General features: G+C 40.9%; 1 protein-coding gene across 8 annotated transcripts in view; it reads left to right on the top strand.

The window, feature by feature from the left end:
* The window catches only part of evi5b (ecotropic viral integration site 5b), a 41,383-nt gene that overhangs the window by 22,475 nt on the left and 4,230 nt on the right, over positions 1-14,678 (top strand). For 6 of the 8 annotated variants that reach the window (XM_061030621.1, XM_061030616.1, XM_061030618.1 and 3 more), the window contains 10 exons: positions 1,083-1,143; positions 1,234-1,287; positions 2,353-2,385; positions 2,805-2,957; positions 3,680-3,811; positions 3,904-4,044; positions 4,201-4,359; positions 4,733-4,879; positions 5,160-5,255; positions 12,751-12,846. In XM_061030621.1, the coding sequence (XP_060886604.1) occupies positions 1,083-1,143; positions 1,234-1,287; positions 2,353-2,385; positions 2,805-2,957; positions 3,680-3,811; positions 3,904-4,044; positions 4,201-4,359; positions 4,733-4,879; positions 5,160-5,255; positions 12,751-12,846 (1,072 nt within the window). The remainder of the gene's footprint in view (positions 1-1,082; positions 1,144-1,233; positions 1,288-2,352; positions 2,386-2,804; positions 2,958-3,679; positions 3,812-3,903; positions 4,045-4,200; positions 4,360-4,732; positions 4,880-5,159; positions 5,256-12,750; positions 12,847-14,678) is intronic. The other 2 variants (XM_061030617.1, XM_061030622.1) reach the window with 2 other exon arrangements.

Genomic DNA, 14,678 nt, shown 5'->3' with positions numbered 1-14,678 from the left:
ATGTGATACTCCTTTTTAGCATGTCATTCCTCATTCTCCCTCCGCTTCGATTTCCTTCGTAATCCACTGTCCAATCTGGAATCTGGAAAGTTATACAACCCCATAAATAAATGGTATTAAAGAAGAAGAAAAGCTTCATCATGACAACTTCATAGTCATGTTTTTCCATTGTCATTTTTAATGTTTGGGTTTTTCTTTTTCTTTTTTAGGTAATGCCATAATTTTTAGATGTGTGATTTTCTTATAACTCAACTTGTTCATGTATTTTGGTCTTAAAAATAATGAAAACTAATCCTAGTTTCAAGGGAAGCTCTTTGCTCTCTTCTACATGAGTAAAGTTTGAAAACTAAGCCAGGCATCTCCCAACACGATCATTAAATATCCTCAACATCACTCATAGTGCATGCAGAGTTCACAATGATAAAAAGTTTTTTTGTTAATCGATCAAACTTTTGATAAACAATATCATACAGATTGAGAGACTGCTGACTGACATGAGCACTCTGACAAGAAGAAATGAGTGTGGCTCCTATAGACATCAACACTGCAGATACTCTTGTGTGTAATGATGAACGGTGGATGTTTTGGCACTGTAGGAGGACAGCGTGATTGCAGCAGCAATGTGGTGTCATTCTCAGATTTATCTGTAGTTTGTAATCTTCCTGCTGCAACAAACTACCGATTTGTGCTTTTTTTTTTTTTACCACCGTCATTTCTGAGTCAGAAAGTAGATTTTCTTCATCTTTCTTCCAGTTACCGCCGTGATCCAGTGCTGGAAACCGCTGATCTGCCCGCTCATTTGTTTCCATTTTCATTCATGTGGTGCTTTGTATTGACCGTTTATGTTTGAATGTGTGCGTGTAGAGGGCCGAATATGAGGCTGATCCATGTGCGCACATCTTCAGGTGGATTATGATTTATAAAGTTTGCAGATGTGGGTACGCAAGGTTTTATAAACCTGAATTATTTTGTGCACACCCTATTTCTGGGTTTTGGGTGCAGGTACACTTTAAGTATGGACTCTATGCACTGTTTTTCTAAATGCGACCCCAGGTATTTACTTAATGACTGATCTTTTTCAGGTTAGAAAAAGAATACACTACAATCAAAACTAAAGAAATGGAGGAGCAGGTGGAGATAAAGGTTGGTAGAGATTGCTGAGTGATTAAAGTATTATGAAGGCTCCACTATTCTTATTTATTTTCATGTGATTATAATCTTTTTGTCTTGCAGAGGCTGCGAACAGAGAACCGGCTCCTGAAGCAGAGGATAGACACACTAGAGAAAGTGAGTGCACCATGTTTGTCATGGGGGGGTGGGGGCTCCATCACCAGACAAACCATCAGACAAAGCTCCCCGCTCATCAACATTACATTAACCCATCCAGCTGTGTATGCTCTTACATCATGCACCTCCTAATGATGGAGTCTTGTCTTTAACTGGGCTGTGTTTGTTGAAAGAAGTCATGGGTTTACTGCAACAGAGGACTGTTCTGATTGTAGGTAAAGTCAGAAACAGACACCAGATTTGGACTTGGCATCATGGTGACTGTTTGCGTGGCTTGAGTAACTGTAGTTACTTGCAGGCATCACTAACTGAGACGGAGAATGTGAAAAGCTTGTTTGGATGTGAAAGTGGCTGCTTGATGCTGTTCAAGCTGATACAAAGCACTGCATGCCCAGTTGCAGTTGTATCGTTCTGCACAATTTTTGTGTCACTTTGACACTACTGCTGCCAGGTAGAGGCACCATGCATGACGTCTTCCATGGATAGCAAAGGGTGTTCGCTACGCCACGTTTGCCTGCAACGAGGAACACTTCGGTCTAATCGAGTCCATTATTTAAAACTGGCTGGAATCTGCTGCCCTGTCACCTAACTTCCATGTTCCTTTACTAACTGTTCCAAAGCTTGGAGGAACCACAATTAACTCGGATCAAGCGTTTTGTTCAGTTAAACAATGCATAGCTCCGTAACACTTTTATAGTGTTGTTGTTGCACCATACCTCACTGTCTGCTAAAACTACAGCTGTCCTTTGCTTCTTCTTGTCTAAAACCTGTCACTGTGTTCCTGCACTGCCTGATTTTTTTCACTTTGTCACCAGCTTATTTGCACCTTTTTGACCACACCTGCATGCAATGTTCTTTTTCTACTCCTCTACTCCTAAATGGCAAAATCATGGTACAATCTATTAAAAACAGACAAAAGATTTGTGGAGGGGAAATGAACATTGCACTTCTTCTGTAAACAAAATCAATTGTTCTTTTGTGTGCTATAAACTGTCCTCTGGATTGTCTCTCTCTCTCTCTCTCTCTCTCTCTCTGCTGTCTCTTGTCGATATTTCTGTTTTGTAGGAAAGTGCTTCCTTGGCAGATAGATTGATCCAGGTATACTCCCTCATTTTCTCTCTACCTGTGTCACTTGATGTTGCACACTTCTTTCTTCCTCTATCTGTAGCCTTGCATGCTTTTGATTAGCACAATGAAGAACACAGTAATAAGGCAGACCCTGATAGCCTCTACTGATTCTCTGAATTAGGAACTAAACCAGATCATGATAGCGGATTACAGGATGAAATAAGTGCATGAAATACCACATTGTGCCAGAAAAATTAAAGATAATCCTAAAAAATAAGATCTAAGGAATTGAAATATAACTGTAATTTATGACATTATTAGAATTAACCAAGCATGTCCTCAGAAAACCCAATCCCTTATCTTTTGATTTGCCTCTTCCATGCCGTCCCCTCGTTTTCACTCTCTGTCGTGCTCACTTCCCCCCCCTCCTCGGTTGGTTACGTCCAAAGGGACAAGTGACTCGAGCTCAGGAGGCGGAGGAGAACTACCTGGTCAAGCGGGAGCTGGCCACGGTCAAACAGCAGAGCGAGGAGGCCAGTGCTCAGCTGGAGCAGGCCCAGAAAACCATGAGGCAGCTTCAGCAACAGCAGCAGCCACACGCGGTAAGGAGGGCCACAGAGTCCCCGTCTGGCAGGTTGCACGGGCTCAGATCATGCCTAGTCGGTGACAGGAGCCATGGCTTTGAGGATGTTTTCCAGATCAGTTTGTGATGTGCAGAGCTGAAACGTCCGCCTGACCTTTTTTAAGATCATGCTATCAACTGGGCCACCTATGAATGTGTGTCAGTAAATTCACGTGTCTTAGTTATTGCAATGCCGATAAAACTCAGACAGTGGGTGACCAGGGCTTTTCTCACTTTGCACATCGTTCTTGGGTAATGATCTGTCTTGGCATGCATGAATTCAAATCGGGACATGGAGCACTACATAGATGAGGCACCGCTTCTGGTCTTCTGCATTCTCAGAAATGCATTCATGAATATGTAAGCAGTTGTCTTACAGGCTAGTGAATTTTCACACATTGCACCTTATTCACAGGCTGCTCCCACTGAAAGTATTCTCTCCTATCAGACTGAATTATTGATGGTTGGATTCCACATGATAATGTGTATGCATTACTGTGTTTTACATAATTTGCTGTCTTGCTCTACAATGGGAGGTTATTATTTATTTATGTGAAAGCCAAATGGTTGATGTCAGCTGAAATGAATGCTGAAAGTCTGTTGAAGTGGTCTCATTATCTCATTCAGGTGGGAAAAACATTTGTCCACATTTTTCGCTCCGGCTTGCTTACTTCTCTTACTTACACTCGTGTCGTGTTGTAGAAGGGAGCCCCTCGGTACTCGGAGGAGTCTGTCCTGCAGCTGGAGAAAGAACTCGTGCAGGCCCGACTAAACGAGGCAGAGTCTCAGTGTGCCCTGAAGGAGATGCAGGACAAGGTCCTGGAAATGGGAAAGGTGCGTTTTTTAAAAAAGGTTATGTACTGCCACAGTCTTAACATTCTGTACAACAATAGCTATGGATTAAAACTCTGACATGCTCTCTTTAGAGAAACACGTCTCTACCAGATGACACCAATGTGGCTCGACTTCAGGAGGAGCTGATCGGGGTGAAGCTTAGAGAGGCAGAGGCTCTGACCGGCCTGAAAGAGCTACGACAGCAAGTCAGAGACCTGGAAGAGCACTGGCAGGTAGGCAGAACATTTGACAATGTAATCAGTCATCTGTGTCAGACATGTAAACATGAGAAAGGTTACTGACTTACATGTTGCATGGCTCAGTAGGCTGTGAAACTGAATTGCCCTTCTGGGTTTAATAAAGTTGTCTGAATCTGAATGTTTGCTCAGCGTCACTTGGCACGCACGGCCGGTCGCTGGAAGGACAGCCCAAAGAAGAACACCCTGAGCGAGCTGCAAGATGAGCTTATGAGTGTGAGGCTGCGCGAAGCCGAAGCCCAGGCCGAGCTACGAGAGACACGGCAGAGGATGCTAGAAATGGAAACGCAGGTTAGAAATCACAGCACAATACGTTGAGTCAGCAGATTTCTTGTTTTGATGAGTCTCTGTCCTACTTTTCCTGATTGTAAGGTCTTCATTTCATAATTTGCCATTATTCTTATTGAATGAAAGGTATATTCTAATAGTGGCTCTGTAGTAAGGTTGATTTATATTTAGTCAGGGAAGTTTTTTCTGCCTGTATTGTCACATTGTGTCCTTCAGAGGGCAGCAGTCCTCTTTCCTACATATCTCAGACAGCTGAATTTGAAGCAGTGCAGGCAGTTCCTGTGATGCACCTTTGTCACTACTTCCTTAATACAAACAGTCATACATTAAAGTAATATTATTTTTCTTCTTGGATGTCCCCCCTGTGTTCAATCAGAATCAGATACACAGTAACCAGCTGCGACGGGCGGAGCAGGAGAGTCGCTGTCTGCAGGAATGTGTGCAAACACTGACGGTGCAAAACAAAGACCTGCATATGCAACTGCAAGAGATCAAACGGAGACAAGCCGAGATTGAATGCAAGGTACAACTCTGCAGCTCATCTGCAACAATCTGGGGAAACAGACTTTATCCAAATAAATTGAAAACATTTGTGCAAATATATCAAATGAATCACAAGATTAAAGGTCAGTTTTCAAACATGGAGGGAGAGGAAGAAACTTGTTTTCTTTTCAGAGAAAGTTCAGTCTGATTTTTTTTATTTTTTTTTTATTTTTTACAACTGGTCATCCAGCATCAAACCTCTCCAGGGCTTTGTCACTTATTGAAATAACGTTGTTGTACCTGTCTTGGTTTTCTCTCAGAGTAAAGAAGAGGTGATGGCGGTGAGGCTGAGGGAAGCTGACAACATTGCTGCTATGGCTGAACTCCAGCAACAGATCTCTGAGCTTGAGATTCAGGTAAAGTCCCAACACACTCCTCGCTATGTTTGTCTGTCACACTCCTGCCAGCTTTAAACTTATCATTTACACAACTCCTACACAAACCACATTAAATAGAATTAACCTTATCTCAATCAGAAAAAGACACTTTGCGTTCATGAATTTCTGACAAATCTGTGTAGTGACAGAAATCGATAAAAAGTGGGAGGGGGTGGGGGAGGAGAGACATCATCAAATCATCTCAAATTACTGTAATCCATAAATGAGGAGTTCTTTATTCTTTGAATGAATCAGTTACTTTGAACAGATGGTTTAGTTGTCAGAGTATACTAGTAATAATCAAAATGTGTGTACTAAGGACTAAAATATAATTCTAAGACAAAAAAACATCATGTTAAATTTGATTATGATGATTGTTATTTAATATCTCACTGTGAGTGAGGGGCTTCGGACGCGTTTGAGCGGCTGTTTTACATGTCAGATTACTCACTGGTTTGACATGGTCGGGGCTCTGATGGGAAAATAAAGATTAGATCACAGATTTGTATCCACCAATCAGAACTTTGCGGTATATGACTGTATCTGAAAACAGTGGTTTGCTCATGTTGTCACGGAGACGCCGGTGTCAATCACATCGAATCAAACCACACCCACTTAGTGTTGATGGCTCAGATTAGCTGAGATATATCCTTCTTGTCTTAATATGACTCTCTTGCCTTTTCCACATATGAATAAGTCGATAAATAATCAAAGTTTGAGGGCGCTTCAAGGCTCCGACAGCGCATCAGTCAGACGTGTTAGGTTAGAAGGTGAAGTGATGATTAGTTTCACCCTACTTAAAATGTAAAGAATGCACGTTGTCAAGACTTTGATTATTTTTGTTTTCCGGTTTGTTGATTAGTTTAATTATTTATTTTTTTCGTCCATTCTTTGTGGCTGAAGAACTGTTGTGAATCTTGTTGGACTCTTATATAAACGTATTCACTGTATGAACCGGTCTTAACAAAGAATGCCCGAAGACTCCGGTGTTTACCCCCAAACAAATGTAACGCTACACAAAACAAGGGTGACCAAAACAAATACAGGCGTGTTCTCCCCCTGCCAACACTCAGCAGTTCTGATTGATCACAGCTCATCTCAACACCGATCAGGAGTAGTTTACGGCTTGTTAGAAGGTGCAACACCTGGTTACTTGCAATTATAAGTAAAAGTAAAGCTGTAGTTTGTAATGAGCGGGGAGGGAGGCAGACACTGTGATCATGTGTGAGCAGGCTAAAGAGGATGAATGGGAGTGAATGGGAGAAACACTTAGAATGTCTCATTTAAATGTTTCTGTAAGAGGGGGTGCCGGTAGCTTAGTGGTGAGTGTAGGCGTCCCATGTACGGAGGCTGTAGTCCTCTGAGCGGGCTGCCTGGGTTTGAATCTGACCTGTAACTCCTTCCCCTCATGTCATTCCCCACTCTCTCTGTCCCTGATTTCTGACTCTATCCACTGTTGTGTCTACAATAAAGGCAAAAAAATACCAAAAATGTATCTTTTAAAAAATATATCTGTAGGAGTTGGTTGTTAGGAAGAAATGTATTTAGTCTTTTAAACATTAGACAAACACACTTTAGACTCTAAGGGTCAGTTCTAGTAGTTGGTTGGATGAATATAAATTGTGATCACTTAAGCAGATACTAAAATTAAAAATGTGGTCAGAAATTTAATCGTTTATTTGTAATTCCATAAATGTCACCTCAAACTTCAGCAAATTAAATAAATAATTGTTTTGATGAGTCAGTAATGATCAATCGCTGACACTTCTTTGATCAGTGTTAAACTCACATGTGTAATAAGCTCTGGAAAGAACAACTCTTAAAGCAGATCAAGTATGATGTCAGAAGCAGCGATTGTGTCGATTGTAGTTCATGCTCTTCCTATCAGCACTTTACATGTTAAGCAGCAGTTCACCTTTTGAAGTCAGACTGTGGTTCTTCAAACTCTGGTTTCTTGTAAAACATGCAGGTCGTCATGTTGTCCCTGTACTTCTGATTTGTATCAGTTAGTTAAGCAGAGTATACTTCTGAGTAATCTTCTTGCTGCTGTTCTACTTGTGAACAACTCAATTGATATGTAACAATGGTACACTAAGGCAAGAAAATCATTAAATGTGACCAATTCAATTAAATGAACATATTATCCTCCTTTTCAACAAGTTGAAATAAGTCTCAGACCTCCCCAAAACATGTCTGTGAAGTTTCTTGTTCTAAATCCACTCTGATCCTGTATTTGATCATACCTATAAACCCCTCTATTTCAGCCCTGATCAGAACAGGCTGTTCATGTGTCTGTGTCTTTAAATGTAAATGAGCTGTGTTTGTCCACGCCCCCTCTCTGGAACGGCTTGGGTGGCTCAGGTTTTCTTGCTACATGCCCTATTGTTTACGGTGAGAAGGCAGACTCAGAGGTGAAAACAAATACCTAGCTGTGGGAGGTGTTACTGCCCTTTGTGATGTCACAAAACAAACACAGGTAGAGGATCATTCAGCCGTGAGCTTTTTGTCTTGGAAGACAGGGAGGGCGCCAGGATTTTTTTTTCTCCTGGTGCTGAGGGGACGCTTTACTAATATGTTGGGGTGCTATGAATAGTCGACTTGAATTCATAATTACTTTTTAAGTTCTTTTTTTAATTTTTAATTTTTTTTTTTTTTTTTAATGACAGCAGACATACCGGTATATGAGGGGGCTTAGCCGGGGCTAGACAGATTTGTGATGGGGCTATAGCGCCCCCTAGCCCCGGTGTAGCGCCGTACTTGTTGGACTAACAGAATATATTGACGTGTTGAAGTCTATGTTAAGGAGAGAAAACTTCTTTTACAAGAACAAAGCACCGACCTAAACAACAACACGCTTCTACTAAACTAGCTGTCAGACGGCACGATGCTGCAGACACTAGAGTCCCAGGTGCAGCTCACATTAGCTCGGCAGACCAAGGAGGAGATACTCCATTCAAACAGCCGGCTTGATTTAAAACACCGCCTGCTCCAGGATCTGTTAGCTTGACTAAAGACTGATATAGACGCTGGGTCTTTGTAATATAGCAATGAGTGAGGCCTTTACCTGCTTTTTGTAAAGTGTCTCGAGATTGATTGATTGATTGATTGATTGATTGATTGATTGATTGATAGATTGATAGACAGGTATGTTGACGTCGACGTGCTTCATATCAACGGTTGAGTCTGTCGCCTTCAGAGATCTAACCAGTGAAATACCTAAATGACTTCAGTTTTATTTGATATGTGCGAGTTGTTAAAGCACATTTGTGCCGTAGCAACACAAAATGATGTGAACACTAATATGAAGATTGAAGCAAAACAAGTAAAACTCAAGTTACTTTCCCCTGTAACTAGTTACTTTTTAAAATGCAGTAACTCCGTTTGTAACTCTGTGACTTTTCTATAGTAACTGTATCTAGTTACTACTTTGCACAACACTGCTTATAAATATCAAACACTGGTAGTTGAGTTGAAGATGTTTAAGCTGGAGGCCTGGACTATTTATAAGTGTGACACCTACAGCTCCTCACACACACACACACACACACACACACACACACACACACACACACACACACACACACACTGACACAGTGTGGTCTGAGGTTTTGTTACTAAGTGATAGAGCCAAAACATGCAACACCAGAGTTTACCACTAACGCCCCCATACTTTACAGAATCTGCATAAGGAACGCTCAGATGAGTGTTTTAATACCAAGAAAAACCCAAAATCTTTATTGACACATGAATGCCATGATATTTTAATGATTGGCATTTTAAAAATAGAGATTAACCGCCTTCTATCATGGCTATGTTGAAACTTTAAAAATCACTGTGCAGGTTCTGGCTTTCTGGTCTGTGGTTTGGTTACTTCTCTATTAGTTGTGGGTGAAATCTGCTTCACGTACAAGAACATTTAACATAAAAAAAATCAATCTCCTGCCCTCTTCTGAAGAGATGGTGTCATGCGTGTTTGTGTTGACAGTCATCATCTTTTTCAAGATGTAAAAGATCACCATTTGATCAGATAAGCTTTGTCAAAGTGTTGTTGCTATGTGTAGACGTCAGATCAGTGATTCATATCAGTAACCTAATCATTGAAGGTGGTGTTTACACCGTGGCCCTTTAATAACCCCACTGATAAACCTGCAGAGACTTTATAAACAAATACAGATTAATGATAATCTCCACTCAGTTACTATGGACGATCTCCGTCTTGAGGGGTTGATGTGCAGAACTCTTTCACTATCACAGCCTGTTCACAGCTACGCTGTCTCTGGGCTGAGAGGAAGTGGTTTCTCTTTTTCAAGCAGAGACTCTACCAAAGGTGACATGCATGGGTTATTTTGAGGTTTCTGTGACATGCTCAGAGATTTATACTCAATGTTTTAGCCCCTAACACACGTTCTTATCTTATTCTCTCCGTTTATTTCTATTGATCTTAAACAGCTTAAATAATTCTAATGTGCACATCTGGACTACCTTTTACACTTTTATCATGGTCCTTTGAAAAATATTATACTGATAAACTGAAAGTTAAATTATTAAGATATAAATGAATCAAATATCCTACACAGATGTCTCTAATGGTTCATCATAAACTGTTTGTTGTTTTAATAAGAAGACTTAAAAACAATATTTCACCTGTGTGGACACATTTTTTTACATCTTGTTGCAATGCTTCAACAAGCTCCATGACACTTGCAGCAAAGCTTTTTTTTTGTCAACCAGTAGATTGACGTTTCCCCTTTCAAATCCAAATATATCGGGGGCGGCTGTGGCTCAGTTGGTAGAGAGTGGATAAAAGCGTCTGCTAAGTGAATTGTAACATTGTAATGTTGAGCTCAGGCTTTGAAATGTTCTTAAACCTAATGAAGTAGTTTTGGGGCCCAATCCAAACCAGAAGGTAACAGTTTTGTTTTGTTAATCAGTCACTGAAATTTGTTAATGGACTTGAGCTTTTATAGCGCTTTTCTAGTCTTCTGACCACTCAAAACACTTTAACACCGCATGTCACACCTACTCCATTCACACACTAAGGACAGAGGTTTCTATGTAAAGTGACCATCAGAAGAAACTAATCACATTCATACACCGCCCACGAAACAGCAGGAACAACTTGGGGTTAAGCGTCTTGCCCAAGGACACAGCAAACATGTTGCTGCTTAAGCTGGGGATCGAACCCCCTACCTTCGAGTTGAAAGACACCAGACTCCACCTCTAAACCACAGCCGCTTAGTCACGTATCAAAACCATATGGTCTACTGAAATGAGTCCATATACCCTCTACATTTATATCGCTATTTGTTTCTCGCTATCACAATGCTAACATATTTGAGAAATATTTAGTTGTACATGTTTTCCAGTATAAAATGATCATGACCAGTTTGACAATTCATTACCAGTCAGTTGAAAATCGGCAGGTAAGTCTTGTCTTAGTCGCAGCCATGCGAATGGAAGCACACTAAAATAACAACAAGATAAAACCTAAGTGAACCTCTGGGAATTGTTGATTACAAACAAATAAAATATAAATCATCGTTCTTCAAATTACAATTATACCTGAGGTCTACTCTAGGTCTAATCTTGAGGTTAAGGCAAAGATACGATTAGCATACAGCTTCATGGTTTTGCAGTTTATCCAAAAAGTAAGCCAACGAGAACATCAGGTACACAACACTCTGTGTAACACAGGGCGTAAGGAACCCAATCAGTGAAAGGTGAATGGGCGTCCTTCTGGAAAGTCCTTTGGCACTAAAATGAGAATCCACATAAAGTGTGAAAATATATACTGCTAATGCTAACAACACATTACACACGTCAAGCTCCCTTCCAGGGCTAGGCTTCGGTTCTCAGGTGGGATGATAATGATGCTTGTGATGAGCAGCTGCTCAGTTTAACACGGTTCATACGGTTTACTCATTTCCTTGTCATACTTTTCTACGTTGTATCAAGTACTTGTATTTCCAACCCGCTCTTCTTTTCCTCGCTGTGTGAGAGCATCAAATGTTCAGCAGAATTTGAAAGTTCAGGAACATGAAGAAGACATGACTGTTTGACGACCCCGGCTAAGACGCTGCAGCCTAACACCTGTTGATTCACACAGCTGAGCACGAGGAAGTCTCATTAACTGCCTCCTGTCCCTTTATCGTTGCAGTGTTTCTGAGCTGTGAAACCTCAAAAACAACAGATTCTTGGAATAATCTCACTCGTTTAGACTCCTCCTTGTGAAAAAAGGCCTACTGGGACCTGCCATATTCAACTCCACCTTACCACAGGAATCAGAAACCCTGTATATATTTTGGGGTGTTGGCCAGTTAGAGAAGCCCCCGTCCCCCCCTTACCCTGCCGTATCACCTCCCTGTGTGATACTGAGTGCTGTTTATACCTCTTCCCTTTTTCAGTCTCTCAGTGTTCCCATGCTGCAGCCTGTGGTTTTAACTCCTCTCGACACCCTTAGTTAGTCTCAGTGCAGCTCTGGCACGTTCAAGGTTGTGATTGAGGTTTGAAACAGTGAACGAGTTTGTCTCCAGATGTCTGCACTGAGGAAAGTAAACATCACATGGGCTGTTTAACTGTTAACGCGACACACCAGCCTCGTCCCCAGGGCCCGAGGAGGAAATCAAACACAAATGACAGTATTTTGAGTTGATGTCCCCTGACATCTGTCACTTCAGTCTCCCGCCTCACAAGAAGGACACTTTGCAAAGCTTCTTTTGTAGCAACAGGGCTCTTTCCACCTGCTGCTGTCTTTATATGCAGGAGTTCAGTGGTTCAAGTTCCCCCTGACCAGTGTGGGATGTATTTTGTCTGGGGGGGCTATATGAAGAGGTACATTATTTAGCTACTGCGTCGACCCTTTGCTGCATGAGATCCCAGCATTTCTCTCATCCCAGCATTTCCTGCCTTTTTTCAGCTGTCCTATCTAATACAGGACAAGAGCCCCAAAAAGGCTTAAAAAAGAAAGATGAATATGTTAAATTAAAAATGTGCATTATAAAACCATATATTTAAATTGTTGTACATGGGGCGCTGGTTAGCCTAGCGGTTATGTCATGTACAGAGGCTATAGATCTCGAGGTTTGCGGCCCGGATTCGACTCTGACCATTGACACTTAAAAATGTTTGACATGGTGTGATGACATGCAGTAAAGCCCAAAAATGTATCTTTAGAAAAAATGTATACAAGAGTTTGATTTAAAAAAAAAAAAAAAAAACCTTCCAGGAGGATTTGTTTTCATCTACTGCGCTTTTTGAACCGTTCTTTTCAGGATAGATTTTTCAAAATCATTATTTAAACAAATCTCCTACTGCTAACGATTGAGCAACACCGTCATGATGCACAGCAGTTGTTATTCTTCTGTATTCACATCTATTTTGTTTACAAGTTTACAAAATACTGCTGTTGACCTTCCTCAGTATTTAAAAAGCACCTGCATCACTGTCTTTCTACTCTTGTGTCTTGAACCAACAGAAAGAAGAAGGAAAGGTCCAGGGCCAGCTGAACCACACCGACTCGAGTCAGTACATCCGAGACCTCAAAGACCAGATAGCAGAGCTGAAACACGAGGTGAGACTTTGAAAACAAGCGTCCATTTGTATATTCACACCGCCTTATTTTGCAACCTTTTTCTTTCTTTCTTTCTTCTCAGTACAGATTCAGATTTTGTTGTTGCCTTTGCTTTGATCTCGCATTTCAAAACATTCAGTCAGATATGGTTTTGACTTTGAGGCTAACAGATAGGTATAAGTGTTAACTACACCCAGAGACTTCCTGTGCGGAGCTCAAACTGCACATGACTTGCAGACACTTTCACAGTCTAGAAGTTTTAACACGAGAGGATTTGACATCGTTTGTCACCGAGTAGAGCCAGAGTAGACAACGAAACTCAAAGTGAAGATTTTATTAGGAACAAGTCAACTGTGATTTGTGACTAAATATCTCCTGAACACCTTACCTTCTGTTTGTTGCTGCCTATTGATTCTGATGCATGTTAGGGCTGCACTACAGAAATCATCAGCCTCAACATGAACACACTTGATTTAGTCTCAATGGATACCAAGTGAGGCAAACTTTAACAAGTTAAGCTTTAATGTTTTTTGCTGCTCGATAGAAAGTCTAAAGGTTTTAATTTTCCATGACTATTAACACTAACTACTTAAACATTAAATGTGAAGCCCTTCCCCAGAGTGCCCCGTTTCATGTAGATGCCTCCTGAATGATGTCATCTCGTTATGAGCACCTCGTCCTGGAGCCGATTAACGCTACAGATGCACATTACATGCTGAGGGGATTTCTCCTTTTAATGGCTACAGCTGCAGCATATGTGCAGCAAAGCCAATGTGAGTCACAGGCAGCACAAGACTGTGAACTTTATTTTAATTTTATTTTTTTAAAGTTAAAATCCCCACAGCTGTTCCATCCCCAAGAGTAAGAAATGCTTATCACACACACACGCACAAATGACATGTTGCTGGCCGACAGATAAATCTATTGGTTTCCTGATTTTGAAAGTTTGATCTCTTCAGTGCACTGACGGGCTTAGTTATCGTCTACCATGTGGGTAAAGTTTATGTTTGAACACTGTTACAAAGATAACCAGTAACACAGACGACCCTCTATAATCTATGTTAATGTTCATTTCTGTGTCAGAGCTGCTTGAAAAGTGTTATAAACTAAGAATAAACTAGTTTTGAAGTTCTCAAAGGTTTAAAAATATTGTATGATTTACTGTAAGATAAATAACAAATGACCTGTTTCTGGTCTCATTTAAATATTGCCTTATATTTCACAGAATAATAATTGCTATGTCAGCTTTTTTTCAATATGCAAGGTTCAACATCTGTTTTCTTTTTAAACAAGCGACTGCATCATCATTGTTATTTATTATAAAGGTAACATGTCTTGACAGCTGTGTTCTCAACGGAAACAAAAAAAAGGAAAACAAAAAAGTGAACCAATAGCGTCGGAGAAATGAGATAGTCAGTGCAGGTACAGTCATTTCCCCTCTCGCTCAGTTTGCTTGGTGGTCAGGTTATCTTAAGCACAGCCTTCTCTGACTCATGCAACTTCAGGTGCCCGCAGTGAGCAAACTTGAAAGCTGATAGTGTTTCGTATTGTCCCACCATCCTCCTTCATCACGGCCTTACGACCTGCATCATATTGCTGGAAATTGTGACTTCAGCCAGTCAGATGTTGAACACATCAAAGTTTCCTTTTCATACTAAAGATGACACTCTGACTTCCTGTTGTTTCAGACAGGTGCAGGTAAACGTAGGCTTATTTTTCACACATTTTATATATTGAGCTCTGAACTATCTTCTGAATGCGTCTCTTCCTACATGTCTGTCTGTTGCATGGCAGGCTGACGCAGGTAAGTGTGTCCAGATGTTACCTTGTGA

This window comes from Labrus mixtus, chromosome 3, assembly GCF_963584025.1.
Source record: "Labrus mixtus chromosome 3, fLabMix1.1, whole genome shotgun sequence".
NCBI classification, from domain to species: Eukaryota; Metazoa; Chordata; class Actinopteri; order Labriformes; family Labridae; genus Labrus; species Labrus mixtus.
This window is presented reverse-complemented; position numbering and strand designations above follow the sequence as displayed.